This window comes from Astatotilapia calliptera, chromosome 17, assembly GCF_964374335.1.
Source record: "Astatotilapia calliptera chromosome 17, fAstCal68.1, whole genome shotgun sequence".
NCBI lineage: Eukaryota > Metazoa > Chordata > Actinopteri > Cichliformes > Cichlidae > Astatotilapia > Astatotilapia calliptera.
Genome location: NC_137438.1, coordinates 20,820,486 through 20,840,308, shown reverse-complemented (window position 1 = coordinate 20,840,308; position 19,823 = coordinate 20,820,486). Strand labels below are relative to the sequence as shown.

At 40.4% G+C, this 19,823-nt stretch overlaps 1 protein-coding gene across 1 annotated transcript; it reads left to right on the top strand.

The window, feature by feature from the left end:
- Positions 1–991: 991 nt before the first annotated feature.
- LOC113009730 (NACHT, LRR and PYD domains-containing protein 14-like) lies at positions 992–19,144 on the top strand. Its single transcript, XM_026148207.2, has 12 exons — positions 992–1,061; positions 1,319–1,363; positions 1,895–2,014; positions 6,699–6,844; positions 7,346–9,140; positions 12,534–12,707; positions 14,441–14,617; positions 14,910–15,083; positions 15,202–15,375; positions 15,589–15,762; positions 17,432–17,605; positions 18,571–19,144. Exons 2-12 carry the CDS (start codon positions 1,326–1,328, stop codon positions 18,578–18,580), a joined length of 3,156 nt encoding a protein of 1,051 aa, XP_026003992.1. The 5' UTR covers positions 992–1,061; positions 1,319–1,325; the 3' UTR covers positions 18,581–19,144.
- Positions 19,145–19,823: the final 679 nt, after the last annotated feature.

Below are 19,823 nucleotides of genomic sequence, written 5' to 3'. Positions count from 1 at the left end.
GGTTTGGTAGACCCCAGCCTTTAGGGAGCTTGTTCCTCTGCTGCTATGATTAATGCCTTTTTTGCTGTCTTTCCATCCAGCTTTGTCCAACAACTAGGATTTTTCTGATATCTGCCATTTTCTTTATCTAACAGGGGTGCATGCGTGCTGGGGCCTGTCCTTCCATGGTGGTTCTTCTCCTTTCTCCTCTTCTTTCTCTGATTTCTCATTAATTTACTAAGCACATGATCAGTTGTGGCAATCCTCCTGATGTACTCATGGATCTTTGTTGTTTCATCCTGGATAGTGGTTCTGTGTACTCACAAGTTCTCAGCTTCCTTCCTCCCGCTAAGTGTACAGTCTCTAGGTGCTGGACTTGTCTCATCACATATGGTCAGGAGCTCCCTTGTCTTAATGTGGCTTCTATCGCCTCCTTTGGCCAGCTTATTATCCCAGCAGGGTGTCTGATGGCTGGCAGTGTGTAGATGTTCATTTTTTTTTATCTTGCCCGCCAGCCTTTGCAATCAAAATTATGATCTCACTGTAATGTTGTCTCAAACATTTGCTTTTCCATCAAACGCTATAGAAACTCTTTATAGGCTCCTTTTGCTTGTCTTGTTTTGTTGTTTTGTTTTTACCAATTTATTGATTTCTATTTTTATTATTTTACTATTATTCACAGTACATGTGGAATATAGCAATGTCAGTGATGCCAGGCAGAAGAAAAGACACAAATGAAAAAGAAAATGGGAGAAAATAGAAGAAATAAATAACAATAAGAAAGAAGACAAAGACACAGCACAAGTAGAAAAGCAAAATGGTTCAATCACAATTTTAGAACTGCACAAATGAGGTAAGGGCCTGTGTCTGTGCCTTTGTTTACATACTTGATGAAGAGGGTAAGAAGCCACAGTAATGCAGACCAAGGCCTCATGCCAAAGTGCAAGAACAGAAGCTAATCTTTGCATCGCACACCTGTTATGTAGTCAGGTGATTAAATGTAGAGGGGAGTGGCTGCTCCGTTCAGCTGAGAACGAAACTAAAAGTGAGATCAGTTGACAGAGCAGGAGAAATAAAGCAAGGTGAGTGTAACTGCGACTGCATGTTCTGTCAGAATAATCAAAAACGTTTTTTTGAGTTTCTGACTGTTCTCAAGTTGGAATAAAACTTAAGAAAGTCAGCAAAAATGTTTGTTTGATTGTCTGCCCAAAGGAAAATATTGACTTACTGTGTGTGCGTGCGTGTGTAATTCTTGTGCTACCAGTATTGGGTGTGACAAACATGTTTATTATGATAATTGTTCTGTGCTCATTCTTTGTTTCGCTGCTTTCTTTCTCAGACTAACGATGAGTGAACTGAAGGAACCTGGACCCTCAGACATAAAGTAGGACACTGATTCTTCTGTAAACTAAGGGGAAGATGAATCATTTGGCAGGAGATACTATTATTTGGATTAAAAAGCACAACATAAACTTACTGACAAAGGAGTGAAGGAGTGCTTCTGTTTCATTGTAACTATACACAAGCAAGCACATAAGTACGGTGGGAGAAGTGAGCAGGATAACATAAAAACATGCATTAACGTCAGATTTTATATGATATAAAGGCTGCTCAGTGGAAATTCTTTCTGCTGCTGCTTCAAAGATTTGGATCTGATCAGAAAGACTACACAGGGGACGGTAATAATCAGAGTGTAATACTATTCTCTCAGCACTACACTCTCACTGTTTCTCAGTCCTTACACAGTCATGATCAGAGTTTAGGATTAGGATTGAAGAGGAAAAGATTAAACATTTACTGAAGACATCACATGTTTTAGCCTCATAAACCCAACCCTGAGGGAGAAGAAGCTCAGTACCAAACAACAGGAACATGCACAAGACAAATGTATGATTTTTTCTGTTTGTGTTTCCAGCAGTCAGCAACGCAGACACAGTGCAGAGCTTTCAAGATCCAGCTGTGTGTCTTTGAAGACTAACCAGTCCAAAGATGAAAACCCAATCTTCAGTAAAGAACCTGGACTCTCAAACACAAAGTAAGGCAGTGTTTATTCTGTAAATGAAGCTGAAGACAATTCATGATAAGAGAACCACTGTTGTTTTACAGTAACTCTTAGACCACCTTCACTCAACTCTAACAATGCAAATCTTCTGTGAGGATGTTGAAAATCTGTGTATTTCCCCACACGAAAAAAAACTTACCCACAGCAAGCAGGTCTGGCCCGGATCTGGTATTAAGCCAGCACTGCTGGCTGACTTCTGGTATGATAAGACGTATGTCATCCAGATATGGGCCAGGCCTGGCATAGATGGCACTGTCTATGCGATGGCATGCCATATCTGGCCCGATTATGGTTTGGTTTATGTGGCCCAGGCCCATAGAAAACAGCTCTGGCCAGGATCCGGCATCAAGCTGGCACTTCTGGCTGACGGTTGTTATGGCAGGGTGTATGTCAACCAGATGTGGGCCAGGTCTGGCAATGACGCTCCTGTCTATGCGATGGCATGCCATATCTGGCCGGATTTTGGTTTGGTTAATTTGGCCCAGGCCCATAGAAAACAGCTCTGGCCGGGATTCGGCATCAAGCCGGCACTTCTGACTGACTGGTGTTATGGCAGGGTGTATGTCAACCAAATGTGGGCCATGTCTAGCAATGATGCACTATTTATGTTCCTATTTTCCTATTTTAGTTAGAAGACCCAAATGCCATGTTTGTTTGTTTAGAAGACCCAAATGCCATGTTTGACAGCTTTGTGACTGTACGCTTTATCCAAAACCTAGTGAGGGTTTACTCATCTTTGCCAGTGGGTGGCTGTAGCTCAGGTGGCTTAGTGGTTCGATCCCTGGCTTCTCCAGTCTGCATGTCGTGAGTGTGAATGTGTATGAATGTAGTTAGGAAGCACTCAGTTAAGAGAAAGTGTGTGGTTGGGTGAATGTGGCATGTTGTATAGAGCACTTTGAGTAATCTGGGAGAGTTGAAAAATGTTTTATAAGAATCAGTATGTTCACTGTCTGAACAGAGTTTTGTCATGTTACGTTTGCACTATTATGCACATGTTGTTATTACAAGGCTTAATTAAGGTACACATTAGGCTGACAGCTGGGGCCAGACCTGAAACTGTTCTGGGCCAGCACAGGACCACCAGTGTGTCTGCAACTGGCCTTGTGCTGGCCCATGTGTGGGCCACCTCTGGCAAACCAGATCTGGGCCCACAAAGGGCCGTCATTCTTTGCGGTATGTGGGCCATGTGTAAGCACATCGTGTGGGCCAGATCCGGGCCATACCAATTTTGCTATGTGGGTATCTGATGTGAAAAGCTCACTGATAAACACATCAAGGAGTTCTTCTATTTTAATGTATCTGTATACATGCACAGTTAAATATAAGTAAGCAGGATTTCCTGACATAAAGATCAGATTTTGGATGATAAAGATTTCAAATCTTTAGTCTCTTTAGAGGCATGATGGTTAAAACAAAACAAAGCAAAACAAACAACTGCACAAAAACACAAATTAAGCAATACATAATTATAAACCTTTGTTTTTAGTAGACTTTGTATCCTAAATAGTGAATATAGTATGTACAGTATAGTAAAATACAGTAAACTTTAAGTCTTCACAAATTAGAATATTTGACTTATTCCCAGAAATGCAAACCAAGCTCTTGCTATAGGCAACATGTAGACACTGCAGAGCCCATAGTAATGGGCCATATACTCCATTCTCCTGAAGGATCCTTCAGTGGACAAACCAAGAAGTTGATACCTTCGAAAAAGTGCACAAAATACATGTAGACTGGTTGAGCAAACTTGTTTCAAACCAAGACTTGAGTTTCGAGTTTTAATGTGCTTCTTTAGTTACTTCTTTGTTGACATGGAGGTATGCTTTGAGTCACTGTCATGATGGAAGTCCCAACCATGACCCATCCTCAGTGTTCTGGTTGAAGGAAGGAAGTCCTTGTCTAAGATTTTGCACTACATGGCCCCACCCATTGGCCACTTTTGAACAGTGTTGGGACTAACGCGTTATTAAGTAACGCGTTACAGTAACTACGTTATTATTGTGGCAACGAGCACGGTAACTAGTTATTATGCCAAAATCAGGAACGCGTTAGTCGTTACTGGGATTTAGATAGGGTCGTTACTTCGTGTGATGGCTATCGCGGAGCTTCCACAGATTCAGTAACATTAGCAAGTGGTGGAGGCCAGCAGGTGGATGAAGGAAAGGGGACACAGAAGGAGCAGAGACCCGAGGCGGCCGCCGGTCCAAGTGTGAACTGAACTTCAGGTAAGAAGTTATGACCTGCAGTCTATCTGGGTCAGATATAAACCAAGTTTAGGTGGAGTTTATTTTCGTTATTCTGACTTTTTCCGTACTGCGTACTAGCTAGTATGACGGAGTTTCTATACAGCTGGGTGGGTGCTATGAAGTTAATGATGTTGAACTTTATTTTGTTCATAAGTTATTAGAGTTGCCAACCGTCCTGTCTGGTATTCAGAGAAAATATTACGCATTTCGTATTGAGGTGAAAAGGAACAGTTTGTCCCGTAATTCAGCTACAATGAAAAAGGCACAAAGCTGGAGTTATTCTGTCTTTGCTGCACAGCTGCCTCTTCTTCTTTCATTCTCCCCCCTCCCTCTCCCGTTTCTACTTCAATCATGAAACTGATCAATGATCAGCTGATCGGCTCTCTTGTTTGTTTATCGCCCACTTTGCGCCAAAAGAGGAAACCAGCGTATGTCGCGCTAAACAACAGCAGCACGTTTAAGCTTGATCAGCTGTTGTTAGAATTTATTTAATATTAATTTCTAGTATCAGCTGATGTTTTCTGGAGCCACAGCTGCAAAAAAGCTGCTGGTCATGATATGGTTTGGTTATCTGGTGAGAGGGAAACATGAAGATGAAACCAGGAGATGTCCTTACTGAATCATCAGAGCTGTGATGGAGAAACAGGTTTACCTTTTAGGTAACATGAATGAGTTGAAGGGAAGTTATGAACTGTTTCTGAGAGACAAATAACCCCAGGATCATTTTTTAGGTAGCTGAGAGCTGGTGACTGTGCAGGGGCGGGTCTAGCAAAGTTTTGCCAGGGGGGCCAGGTAGGGCATTAACAGGGAGAGGGGGGCACAAAGAAATACTTTTCTTTCTTATTCTCATTTAAAATATCTAGCTTTTAAAAAATAATTATCTGAATCTTACAACAAATGATTGATAGATTGATGCATATATACCATCAAAACAGTGAACATCACTGTCACAACAGTGTTTATTTTCATTCAAAGGCTTTATGATTTTTCCTATAATGGTGGGCCGGTCTCTAGTCAAAATGCCCGGGACGATTTTCTGTCCCAGTCCAGCCATGTATGCAGCTCATCTGCAGTCTGGTGTTACCTACATCTTCCTATTCAGAAGGCAGAATTTCCGAGTTCTGACTACAATCGAAAGCACCACGACTGCAGTTTTTGTGTTGGATGTAAAAGGCGCACATGACGCTGTGACGTAGGCTAGAATCATGGCAGCAGTCAATGACGGTCCAGGTGTGGGATTTCTCTCATGGAAATATGGACATTATCTTTTCCTTTCTATTGGTAGGTGGCACAGTGCACTTGTGGCAAGTAAGCAAGCTAGAAGACTGGCAAAGTTATGGAAGCAACACATTAACAAGAGAATTCTGAGTAAAACCAAAGTTACTTTCCCTAGTAACTAGTTACTTTGAAAGTAACGAGTAACTTGAAGTAACTGAGTTACTTTCGAGAGAAGTAACTAGTAATGTAACTAAGTTACTATTTTAAAGTAACTTATCCAACACTGCTTTTGAAGCTGTCTTGTACACATAGCAGAAACACAGCCCCAATGCATATTGTTTCTGCCTCTGTGGGGATGCCGTTCTTTGGGTCCTACTCAACATTTCTCTTATACCAAACATGGTTGGTCATGTTGACACCAAAGACCTTGATTTTGGTTTCACCTGAAACAGGACTTTTACTTGAGCCTTCTTGGAATCATTGAGATGCTCAATGACAAACTTAAGATGGGCCATTAAACCCTTCCATTCACTTCCACTTGTCCCATTCAGGGCCATGGGAAAGCTGGAGCCTATCCCAGCTGTCGTGGGTGAGAGGTGGGGTACACCCTGGGAAGGTTTCCAGTCTAATCGCAAAGCTAACACAAAGAGACAGACTACTATGAGCAATTTACAATCACCAATTAACCTAACTCCACTAACTGCATGTCTTTGGACTGTTAGAGGAAGCCAGAGTACTGGGAGAAAACTCGACAAGGGGAAAATTCAGTTTCGAATGGCCCTTAGCAATGGGTCAGACACTCCATGCTCCCGAAGCCCAACAGGAGTTCTTCTTCAGTCTGATGGTTTCCTTCATCTCTGGTGTGTGTAGGTGTGTCCTACTCTATGTGCTAGAAATTTTATGTTCCAGGAAGTGTGAGTTTAACCACATTTCCATGTAGCACATCCAACTATACTCATATCCATTCTGGGTCTTAAATAAGGCTCCAGGCTTGTTCTTGAAAGCTTGCATTTTTCCCCTCTCAATTAAATTAGTCTCTGCAGCCTTTCCATGCTTTGTGATTGGCTCCAACAGCGAACTACAGACTGATCATGACCGTGATATATATTTGTCAGTGCTAGTATCAAATTTTAGCACTTCTGGCTTTACTGTGCTTTGTTTTGATCAGAATAATTGTTCCGTGGTTTTCACAGTGTGGAGGAGCAGATGTCCTGCTGTACTTCCTATCAGGATTTTAAAAAGGATCTGGTCTCTACCAGCTGTGGATGCAGACAGTCCATCACCTTGCACCAGTCTGCTTCATTAGAAGGCTCTTCAAGCATTCAGAGAAACTATGAAAGTAAGCTCTGTCTGATTATTTCATTTCTGAAAGCTGGACTTCTTGTGTTGTTCAGGTATTAAAAGCTAAAATAAAATCTGGTGTCTTGCCAAATGAGCAAAGGACAAAGCACAAAATATACCCAAAGGGCCTTTATTCTTAACAAATTGAATTCTAAAAAAAAGAACAACAATTCAAGTGCATCAGCAACTATAGTGGCTTGTCTTCTTCTAGTGCATTGCATAAAGCTCACTCACAAATGCACAGCTGAAATGGTCCAAATCCATAAATGGTAAGGAAAACCAATAGACTTTATCCGTTAGGCCTGCAAAGTCATTCAGCATTCAACTACACCAACCAGCCTAGAGGGACTGGTTTGGTCCAAAAATCTGAGGCGTAGCCCTCCCCCTTGGTCTGGTTGAGAAGAAACTTCCTTTTCCCTGTCTCCCCCCGTCCATTTTTCTATAACATCCAGTTATAATATATATTTTGCTTTATGTTCATTGATTTTCATTCTTTTAGCAGATAGTCGTCTGCTGCAGAAGTTGTTAGACAAACATAAGGCTAATCTGGAGAGGAGATGTAAATGTTTGACTGAAGAAACAGGAAGTGGAACCCTATTTAACAGGATCTTCACTGAGCTCTACATCACAGAAGGACAGAGTGAAGAGGTTCATACCCAACATGAGGTGTGGCAGCTGGAGACAGTTTCCATGAACAAGGCCCTCCATGACACTCCAGTCAGCTGTCATGACATTTTTAAAGCCTTGCCTGACCAACAGAGATGCATCAGAGTGGTTCTGACGAATGGCATTGCCGGCATTGGAAAAACTTTCTCAGTGCAGAAGTTCACTCTGGACTGGGCAGAAGGTTTGGAGAACCAACGTGTCAGTGTGGTGATTCTGCTTTCATTCAGGGAGCTAAACCTGATCAGAGATGACCGGTACAGTCTTCTGGACCTGCTCCATGTTTTCCATCCAACATTACAGAAGGTCACAGCAGAGCAGCTCACTGTCTGCAAACCTTTGTTCATCTTTGATGGCCTGGATGAAAGCAGACTTTCATTGGATTTCACTAAAGGGAAGCTTGTGTCTGATGTCACACAGAAGTCATCAGTCAGTGAACTGCTGACAAACCTCATCAAAGGGAATCTGCTTCCCTCAGCTCTCATCTGGATAACTTCCCGACCTGCAGCAGCCAATCAGATCCCTCCGATATGTGTTGACAGGGTGACAGAAGTACGAGGCTTCACTGACGCCCAGAAGGAGGAGTACTTCAGGAGGAGATTCAGTGATGAAGAGGTGTCCAGCAAATTCATTTCCCACATGAAGACATCCAGGAGCCTTCACGTCATGTGTAGAATCCCAGTCTTCTGCTGGATCACTGCTACAGTCCTAGAGCACATGTTGACTACAGAGCAGAGAGGAGAGCTGCCCAAGACACTGACTGACATGTACTCACACTTCTTGCTCGTTCAGACAAAGAGACAGCACAAGTACCATGAGGGATATGAGACGAGTCCACAAGAGCTGACAGAGGCTGACAGTGAAGTTCTTCTGAAGCTGGGGAGGCTGGCCTTTGAAAATCTTGAGAAAGGAAACATAATGTTCTACCAAGAAGACCTGGAGCAGTGTGGTCTGGATGTCACAGAGGCCTCAGTGTACTCAGGAGTTTGTACAGAGATCTTCAAACGAGACTGTGTGATATTCCAGAAATCAGTCTATTGCTTTGTTCATCTGAGTATTCAGGAGTTTTTGGCTGCAGTCTACATGTTTCACTGTCATACTAACAGAAAAACAGAAGTGCTGAAGCATTTTCTAGGGAATGGTGAACATGTATATTGTGGTGACATCTCGTCTTTAGATGTCTTTCTGAGCAGAGTCATGCAGAAATCCCTCCAAATTAAAAATGGACACCTGGACCTGTTGGTCCGATTCCTTTATGGTCTCTCTCTGGAGTCCAACCAGAGACTCTTACGAGGTCTGCTAGGCGAGACAGAGAGCACTCCAGAAATTATACAGCGAATCATCAGCAACCTTTGCAAGATAACCAATGAGAATACCTCTCCTGACAGATGCATCAACATCTTCCATTGTCTGATGGAAATGAATGAACTCACGGTACATCAGGAGATCTTGGAGTTTCTGAAGTGCAAAAACGGATCAGAGAAGGAGCTCTCTGAGATCCACTGCTCAGCTCTGGCCTACATGCTGCAGATGTCAGAGGTTTTGGATGAGTTTGTCCTGAAGAAGTATAACACATCGGATGAGGGACGAAGGAGACTGATTCCTGCTGTGAGGAACTGTAGAAAGGCTCAGTGAGTAAATATCTGATTAACATTGTAAATCAATGTAAATTTGTAGCTAAGGTGTTCAAAAGTTCTTACTATAATGCTCACATTGTTCTTTCTTATAATTCCATTTTTTCTATTGCAAACAATACACTGGTTAGATTTTCACAGATGCTGTTGAGCTGCTCTGAAAATGTTGTTTGTTTTTTAAGTAAGAATTACTGTAACAATGCATTGTAACGACGCATTACTGTTTGCTTACAAACTTTAACTAATTACGACCACAGTAAATAGACTAAATGTGAAATTGCACTAAAATCTTCAGGTCTGAGAGAGACTGAGGAGAATTATTGTTTCATGTTACACATGTTAACACAAATCTCTATCCCAGGGGTAGGGAACATTAGTCCTCGAGAGCCGGTGTCCTGCAGGTTTTAGATCTCACCTTGGGTCACCACACCTGAATCAAATGATTAGTTCATTACCAGGCCTCTGGAGAACTGCAAGGCATGTTGAGGAGCTAATTTAGCCATTTAAATCAGCTGTGTTGGATCAAGGACACATCTAAAACCTGCAGGACACCGGCACTCGAGGCCTGGAGTTCCCTACCCCTGCTCGATCCTAATGAGGACACAGTTAACAACTTTATTTAATGTCTGTGTTTTTGTTGTTAATGTTTAAGCATAGCATCAAAAACAAAAAACAAAGATGAAATCTTGTGCAAAGAGACTTAAAATAGGCATATTGATTGTACCTAGAAATTGAGGTTACAGTGCTACAAGCCTAACTGCTCATCAATATTGATTGATTGATTGATTGACGCAGCACGGTGGCACGGTGGTTAGCATTGTTGCCGCACAGCAAGAAGGTCCTGAGTTCAATTCCAACACCAGGCCGGGGTCTTTCTGTGTGGAGTTTGCATGTTCTCCCCGTGTTTGCGTGGGTTCCCTCCGGGTACTCCGGCTTCCTCCCACTGTCCAAAGACGTGCAGCTTGTGGGGATAGGTTAATTGGATAATCCAAATTGTCACTAGGTGTGAATGTGCGAATGAATGTGAGTGCGAATGGTTGTCTGTCCCTTCTGTCCCTGTGTGTTGGCCCTGCGACAGACTGGCGACCTGTCCAGGGTGTACCCTGCCTCTTGCCCTATGACAGCTGGGATAGGCTCCAGCGCCCCCCGCGACCCTGAAAAAGGATAAGCGGAAGCGAATGGATGGATGGATGGATGGATGGATGGATGGATTGATTGATCATACTTTATTCATCCCGAGGGAAATTGGGTTAAGGCTGCCAGCTGTGGCAGCGTCATCTTACCCTTCCAACCATACATACATTACACAAACATCACATGGGGAAGACAGGTCAGAGGGGTATAACATGGAAAAAGCACAACATGAGGAAAGATAAGGAGAAAAAAATAACTCCCCCAGACTGAGCTGCAATAGGGAGATCAGTTTGAGAACAGAAAAAAACACCTCTCCACATAGCATGAAAAAACTCTTAATACACCAAAGAAACACATGACAAGCAACAGGGGTGGGTAAAGGGTGAGAGACAGCCAATGTAGACAGTACATCCGGGCCTGCAGCCTATGCGCTGTTCTCCTTGATCCACTGTCAGCATCGGAGGGGAATAAGTGTCGAAGGCGTTTGGAGCGGGAGGGGGGTGAGTGTACTGTACATCTGAATGTGTATATATATATATGTGTGTGTGTGTGTGTGTGTGTCCAGAGTTCAGCTGAGACAGTGTCCTTCGCCCTGCCAGGCTAAGTAAACAGTCTTCCAGCTAGGGCTGGGCGATATATCGAGTTTTTTAAAAATATCGATATATTTTTATACGAGATATAAGATGTGACAAAATCCTTTATATCGATATAGTCTATGTTACGTTATAATTATACTTGTGGAGCCACAAGTTTGCCTCTCTTTCGTCCACTTTTGTCTCTATGCAACGTTACTCCGCCTCGCCTCTCTCCTTCACTGAACACAACTCCCCCTCCTCCCCCATTGCTTCACCTACAGGCAGCGACAAGATGGACACGGCAAATCTCCTTTAACGAGTTACTGCGCATCGCCCCGTCGGTGGGGCTGGACGGCGTTAACGTGTTAACGAGCTAACCACGCTAACGCCGTGCAGCCCCTCCTAAAATCCTTTCATTCTCTCAAAAGTTGACAGCGTGCCTTATGTATGAATTCTGGTTGTGCTTGATGACCGCAAACCGATTTGAAGTGGTACAAGGTGTGCAGAAATCTGTCAAAAAATGTTTTAGTACAACTTTGGTAAGCTACGGAGCTGCACCACTTGATGGATTGTCGGAGCATTACGGCTACAGAGGAACCTCGGGGAGTGATACGTACTGTGCTTCAACGTAATATTACCATATTGTGTGTGTAAATGGCACCTATTCAGAGACATGGTTACAAAGCGGATTTCAAACTCCAGGCTGTCAGTCACGCAGGAGATGTTGGGAACAGAGCAGCTGAGAAATCTGGCTTTGTTATTATGCTCAGCGTCTTTTAGTTTACATTTTGACTGCACAATTGTGAGCTCTTTGTTATGCATAAAAACAACATTGTTTTATTTTATTTATGGAGCATTATTATTTAATAAATGCTCATAATTTATTTTTGAGTAATTTTTTCATGTACATCTATGCTGTATGTTAATAAAAGTGCCTGTGTGGGACACCGCTTTGACTAAGAACTCTCTTTTTGTTCTTACTTTATGGCTTTAAAAAAATATCGAGATATATATCTTATATCGCCATCCAGCTAAAAAATATCGAGATATGAATTTTGGGTCATATCGCCCAGCCCTACTTCCAGCCAACCCAGGTGGCCTTGCATAGAATGTGAAGAACAGTCTAAACACAGTCGTTATCAGGGTGTTTTTGTTCAGCTCCAGCCTTGAGACCGCAGCTGGCGCCAAAGGGGTATCCGCATGAAGTGATGGTGTTTTTTTTTCTTTAGTGCGAACAACTCATATGAATTTCAAAGCTGTTCTAACAGTCCAACACTGGTCTCTCAATCTCCCGTTGGAGAGCCGTGAGCTTCTCCATGATGTTATCAAACTTACGTTCCGTGGTCTCGTCATTCTTGTGCTCAAAGAGCCGATTCTGAGAACTCACGAACGCAGTGAGCTTCTCCAAGATGTGATCCAATTTGCGCTCAGAGGTGTTATTCCGATTTTATTGGTACTACTTGAACTCCGCCTCTGGCTGCACATCGTATACTTCACTAGGTTTGTGTAAGCATTCTGTCTGCAGATGTGTGGAAAGAGCTGATATTAATTTGTCTCTGTCTGGATTCAGTTTGCACCATTGTGCTCTTTTTCTTTTGTTCAATAACATCTTACTTTGGAACATGCCACACAAAACACTAGTTCTTTATAATAACTTGTTCTGTAATATGTGTCATCACAGACTTTCTGGCTGTAAACTGTCAGAGACTCACTATGCAATCGTGGCCTCAGCTCTCATGTCCAACCCCTCCCACCTGACAGAGCTGAACCTGAATGGAAACAACCTGCAGGGTTTAGAATCAAAAAACCTTTTTGCTGCTCTGGAGAGTCCAAACTGCAGACTGGAGACTCTGAGGTTAGTTCACTGATTACTATTTCTGAAGATATTTCAATAAATTGAACTGTAAAGCTTTCCCCTTATAACCTGACTCTAGAGCTGTCAGATGGAGTGACCCATCTTTTTCCAGTTCCTTTACGGTATGTTGGTTTTGGGTATCCAGGACTCGAATTTCGGCACCAGATTGTGCACATAGTTTAATAGGTTAAATCCTACACTCTACATTACCTGATGCAATGCCATGTGTCAGGTTGTCTTGCCTTTAGTTTCTTCATGTGGTGTTCTGCACTAACAGCTCCCATACAGACCTCCATACTCAGAGACTGAGAAAGTATATATACAAGGGGAAGATTAGGGAGTGGAGACAGCTGGGAAACATGGTGGAACAAATTAGACATAAGAGGAAAGGGAAGCAAACCGAACGTTATACACAAGAGACAAGGACTATCAAAAGGAAAGAGGAAACCTGACAGACACAGTACTCAAAACTTAAAACAATGATATTTTGTTTTGTGATTTTATTTGCTGGGGTGCTGGAATTTATTTTACATTTTTTTAATTTAATACTCAAATGTTTTTTAAATGTATCCATCACAAATTTCTGAAATTAATTTTTATGCTAAGACCAGTTAAATATTCAACTCAGTCAATAGTTTTAAAGATATACATGTTTAATCATTAACTCAAATTTTAGAGTGCAAAATAAAGGCCAGAAAGTAAATTGACAGACCAACCAAAATATATTTTGAAAGGTATTCTGTATGTATGAGTATGCACCAGGAGGGGAATAGATAAGAACTAAAACTGGCTTCATAAACATGGTTGATAAATAATCTGGATTGAAAAATTGCAGCCACTCCTCCTCAACCTGTGCTTTTTTATTCTAGGGTCTACCTTAGAATATAAATTGCCTTGAGGTGACTGTTTTTGTGGTTTGGCTCTGTATAAATAAAATCTAATTGAACTGGACTAAATTTGAGGATTCTGAAAGTTAGTTGAACTCAGTATACTGATTTATACAAACTAAATTTTCATCATACCATAACCAGGTTTCTGTAAGGCAGAAAAAATCAATATGTTGAACAATTATTAAATCATTTACTCACAGTAACTTAGAGAGATCTAATGTTTAATAGTCCACATTTAATTGTTTTAGTTTTTGAAGCAGTTTAGGGTGTTATATTATTATTTTTTAATATGCTCATTTTTGGTTTGTTTGATGATGATCTGAGAGCAGACACAGTCTCTGTGGGGATAAAATAAAGAGGGAAACTTCAGAGAGGTGTGTGAGACTGCAACTCTCTTTCCTGGTACCAAATCAGGATGATCACTTTGTTATTAATTTGACCAAATGATGAAATGATGTGATAGAAATGATGTCATTTATATCTAAAGTAGGATGAATGCCAGCTTTCCCCACAAGACCGGTTTTTCCACAGAAAGCTTCACAATTCTCTATGAAACCCATGTCTATTATTTTTTTCACAAAGGACTAGGTTGGTGTGCATAATATTGTTTGAATAATAGGTCAGTGTAATATTAAAACTAAAGAGATAATTTAAAATCACTTTATATTTAAAGTATGACAAATATGCAATTAAAAAAATAAAATAGGAAGGGGCCAAACACCTTTTCACGCTCTGACCAAACATGAGTATAAAAGTGAAAGTGAAAGAAAGACAGATACTAAGTACTCGTTTGATTGAGAGAAGGTAAAAATATTATAATAACGTGTTTTATTCCCGATTCAGTTTGGAGAGCTGCAGTTTGTCAGCAATCAGCCATGTTGCTCTATTCTCTGCTCTGAAATCAAACCCCTACCATCTGAAAGATCTGGACCTGAGCTACAACAACAACCTGGATGATTCAGGACTGAAACAGCTGTGTTGTTTTCTGGAAAGTCCACACTGTAGACTGGAGTCTCTGAGGTTAGGCCATTTACTCTCTGTTACTATTATAAATTTCATTATTAATTCATTTCCATTGTGTAGCATCCATTTAAAAATCAACGTTTTATTGGAATATAAATTGCTCTGTGGTCACTAAAGACTAGTGTTGGGCACAGATATTAAAATGAATAGCCACTGTTAGTTATTAAATTAAATAAATGTTTCATATGCCTGCTAAACAGTCACATCCGTATACAGAAGATTCCCTGAACTTCAAATTACCAACCTTTCCACATCTAATTTGTTTATTATTGTTTTATTCGTTACTTAGATTGGAGCTCAGCGGTTTGTCACCGAAAAGCACTGTTGCTCTGGTCTCAGCTCTGAAGTCTAACCCCTCCCATTTGAAAAGATTGGACCTGGCCTTTAATGACCTGCAGGATTTAGGCGTGAAACAACTATATGGTTTTCTGGAGAGTTCAAACTGTAGACTGGACATTCTGAGGTCAGTTAACCTATTCTGTGACTACTGATAAACCTAAATTTGATAGACTTCCATGAGTTCCATGTATAAATGACCAAAATATACTGTATGTTATCTGCATGTTTTATTCTCTATTTAGATTGGAGCTCTGCAGTTTTTCAGAGATTGGCTGTGCTTCTCTGGTTTCTGCTCTTAAATCCAATCCCTCCCACCTGAAACATCTGGACTTGGGTGGAAACGCGATTCAGGATTCAGGAGTGAAGCAGCTGTGTGGTTTTCTGGAGATTCCTCTATGTAGATTGGAGACTCTGATGTCAGTTTGCTTACTGTCTGCTATCACAAAATCTTATAATTTATGTGTATAGTATAGTTAATTTCCTCCTTCAAAACTGAGGAAAATGATAATGATTAATGAATAAGAAATTCTTACTGATGAGGGAAAGTATGGTTTATGTGCAAATTTAAAAACTGTCCATATGTGGCTGAATTGTATCTGATTTTATCCACATTTTTTTTCTTTGTTCAGTCTGTGGTGCTGCAGTTTGTCAGAGATCAGCTGTGCTACTCTGGTCTCTGCTTTAAGGGCCAACCCCTCCAATCTGAAATATCTGGACTTGGGTGTAAATAAGCTGCAGGATTCAGGAGTGAAGCATCTCTGTGGTTTTTTGGAGATTCCTCTTTGTAGACTGGAGACTCTGAGGTCGGTTCACTTTCTGTAATTCTCTAATACATAATTACATTATGGATACACACAGATACAAAGAAAATCAGAAATTAGGGATTGCTCATTTAATAAGGACAAATAATGTTTAGCTAAATCAGAATCGTTAGAATCTTTTTTTATATTGTCATTATGCAAAAAACACACTGATATTATATGCTGTTCTATTCAATGCAAAGAAAAACAAGGAAAGCAAAGAAAGCAATCTATTCATAACAATATAGAAATAGAAAATAAGAGTTTCTAATAAATAAATACAGTATAAGCATGATTAAATATGTACATATTTAACCTCCTAAGACCTGAAATCTTCCATGGCATGCATTTTTGATTTCTCTCTTTGATTTCTGATTTCTCTTTTGTTTCTAAGAAAAATGAGCACCACATATGAGGATATTCGTTTTAAATTTCGATAGAACAGTAGCAGTATAATGTCCTCGTAAGTGGATATCAGGCCCTTGTAAAGCAAAATTGAGTATTTTGGTCTAAATAACCCAAAATGTGATGTCCACATATGTGGACGCCAGGTCCTAGGAGGTTAATATGTACATATTAACATATGTAGATATGTGTGTGTGCTTGATTATTGATTGCACAAGTTTGAGAAGTGGACATACAACCCTAACAACATACAACTGATAGAGTTGTTTCGGTGGGTGCGAGTGCAATCATGGGTGTAGCGTATACAGTAGGGGACTTAGCACACATCCCTGTTTTAAGTTGACGTTGAGGCTGAGTGTTGGGGAGAGGTGAGACCCTACTGTGACTCTATGTGGGTGAGTTTCTGAGAAAGCCACTAATGCAGAGGCAAATGAAGTGTGGGAGGCTAACGTTGATAAGTTTTGTTATCAGTCTCTTAAGGATGATTTTGTTGAATGCCAAGCTGACGTTGATGAAAAGAAGCCTGGCATAAATATCCTTGTATTCCAGATGGGTCAGGGTCCTGTTTAGAGCTGTGGCTATGGCATCGTCTGTTGATCTCTTATCCCTGCATGCAAACTGGTGTTGTCGAATATGGGTGGAAGTCCTTGGATGATATAACTTTTGGCCAGTTTCTCAAAAGAAGTGGTTCATGTTCTGAACTTGAGTGACAACAACCCGAAGCACAGCGTCACTATCAACAGCATTGGGTCTGGGTTTGTAGTTAATAAGTCAGCCACAGCCGACTCAAGTTGTTGCTGTGGAGGTAGTCCTCAATTTTATTATTATAATCCAGCCTGGCCTGTCTGATGCCCTTTTTTAGATTTACTCTGGCTGAACTGTACAGTTCCACATGACCAGACTTGAAGGCAGTGTTTCTGTTCCTCAACAGGGTCCTAACTGCACTTGCCTTCCAAACCTTTGGTTGGCATACACCCAGATGCCGTGGTGATGGTGTCTGTGCAGTACTAGATATAGCAGAGTATAGATGTGGTGTACTCCTTCTGGTAGGCAGGCTGGTAACATAAACAAGGATATTTGGTCCAACTAGCACAGGTGGGGTGTTGTTATGGTGCTGTATCCTTGTTTAATGTTGGAGTAGACTTTATTCAGTAGCTTTTCCCACGTGCAGTACAGTTTACATACTGACAAAAATTGGGGAAGTAACCTGAACACATTTGATATAATTTATCACTGATTATATGTAGATGTTTTATTGTTTATCCAGTCTGAGGAGCTGCAATTTGTCAGTGATCAGCTGTGCTGCACTGGTTTCTGCTCTGAGGTCCAGTCCTTCACATCTAAGAATCCTGAACCTGAGTGACAACAACCTGCAGGATTCAGACGTTAAGCAACTCTCTAAACTTGTGAGGAGTCTACACTATAAACTGGATACCCCAAGGTTAGTAAAGGTTGATTGGTATTGTACTAAACACAGTTATTATGAAAGGTCAACACATATATAATCAAAATTTTCTTGTAAATCTCTATCATCCAAGTGTTGGCTTTGAATTAAATTAGTTATTAACTAACTAATTAATTATTTTACTTTTTTCCTTTATTTGGCTTTCATTTATATCTTGTGTAAATGTTATTATTTAGTTCCAATCTATAGCACTTAGCATCAGCTATGTTTGTTTTAAGGTTCTTTATAAATAAAAATGATGATGATGATGGCTTGACATTAAATATCTCCCTCTGCTGGTTTTGCAGCCTACTGTAGCTTTTGTTGTGAGCATGTGTTTGAGTTGTTGTAAAGATGATTGCTGTTTTTGTGTTCAAGTCTAAGGATATAAACTTGGATTGTAGCTGACAGTCTTATAAGATTTAAAGAAACAGGTTCTCATTCATCAGAGTGTGGGAGCATAAATCTGCGGACTGTTGTTCAGAGAACCACTGTTACATTTAATAATCTAGTATCTGCATCTAGTCTTCATACAGAGCAGAAGTTCTTTTGAAGTTCAGAGTTGCATTTGCATTTTTTTCCCCGTCAGTGGCTTCATCTAGATATATTCAGTGAGAGCCTGCATGTTTATTTATTAGCTGATGAGATGTTCATTAATGCACAGAAACTCTTTGTTTCATTTAAACAGCAAGAATCTCATCATTAAAGTGCAATGAAGTATTAAAGATTCTCATCGGTTCATTTCCACTGTGAATTTGAGTGAAACAAACTTGATGTAGAAATTCTGTGTGAAGTTCAATATATTCACTCCAACATCTTAACATGAGAGCTGAGAGGACAGCGGTTACACCGCACATTTGCTCCTCTGCTGCATGTTTTACTGGAGGTGCTTCATCAACAAAGCGAATAAACTGAGTTTCCGTAAACAAAATATTAATCTCCGGTTCTTCTCTGATTTACAGCTGGGAATGATGATCTTGGCAATGGTGACAGTGTATGTGAGTGGATGAGCTGTGTCCTGATCATCCCGAGAGACTGAAGCAGCAGCAACGTGTGCGTTACTGGGAGGTGAAATGGAGAGTTAAGCTTCATCCAAAGAGAAGAAGTCTAGATGACTGTTAGTGCTGGAGCGTGAACTCTTCTAAGAGTATGCTAAGTGTATTCTTCTAACAGCTGCACTGAAGAAAAAACGCATCAAGGGGGAAAGGGACACAGTTATTATTAAGGGGGAAAGGGACACAGTTATTATTATTATTATTATTATTATTATTATTAGTAGTAGTAGTAGTACTATTATAACAACCAATGATCAATTTTACAAATATAAGTATAAATGAAAAAATATGAATACTGATGCTTTTAATGAAGGACAATGTAAATACTGGTGTAAGTATATACTCATATAGTTAGATATCATTCTTTTTATTTAGTTTTTTTTTTTCAAATAAGTACTTTCAGTTTAACTTCATTTTAAATGTTATTCAGCTTTTGCTTTATGTTCTGTGCTATAAATAAATCTATCATGATACTACAACACTTCAAACCACAACAATGTGTTGGTTATTTTAACATAGGCAGATAGATTTTAAAACAATTAAGAGTTTATTGTATTATATGTCTTCACTAATGGACAGCTTAAATGGCATTCTGACACAATCATTTTCGTCCATGGTGGCGGAAGCTACCCCTTCAGTAGCTCCTGCTTGCATTATATTCTTTATTGTCATTACCTGATGGAACATAAAGATGTTAATAATTCAATTTAATTCAATTTTATTTGATTTATACAGTGCCGAACTACAACAACAGTCGCCTCAAGGTGCTTTATATTGTAACGTAGACCCTACAATAATACATACGGAGAAAGACCCAATAACCATATGATCCCCTGTGAGCAAGCATTTTGGCAACAGTGGGAAGGAAACACTTTCTTATAACAGGAAGAAGCCTCCAGAAGAACCAGTCTCAGGGTGGGGCTTCCATCTGCCTCAACTGGTTAGGGCGAGAGGAGGAAGACAGGATAAAAGAAAGGAAGAGAGCCAGAGATTGATAACAAGTATGATTCAATGCAGAGAGGTTTGTTTTGTACTTTCAGTCTTCAATTTCTTTGGAAAGCTGGTTCTATATACTTTGTTTAAAAAAAACAACAAATCAATGATTTCAATGGGAAAAAAATCATCCAGGGTATCTGCACTGGTGTTGACTGGGTAATGTC

What these genes read in the sequence shown, in the direction of transcription:
- LOC113009730 (XM_026148207.2), top strand. Translation starts at nt 1,326, where the DNA reads ATGAGTGAACTGAAGGAACCTGGACCCTCAGACATAAA. An exon ending in CCTGGACCCTCAGACATAAA is followed by an intron (nt 1,364 to 1,894) that starts GTAGGACACTGA and finishes TTGTGTTTCCAG; the next exon opens with CAGTCAGCAACGCAGACACA. An exon ending in AGGAACTGTAGAAAGGCTCA is followed by an intron (nt 9,141 to 12,533) that starts GTGAGTAAATAT and finishes GTGTCATCACAG; the next exon opens with ACTTTCTGGCTGTAAACTGT.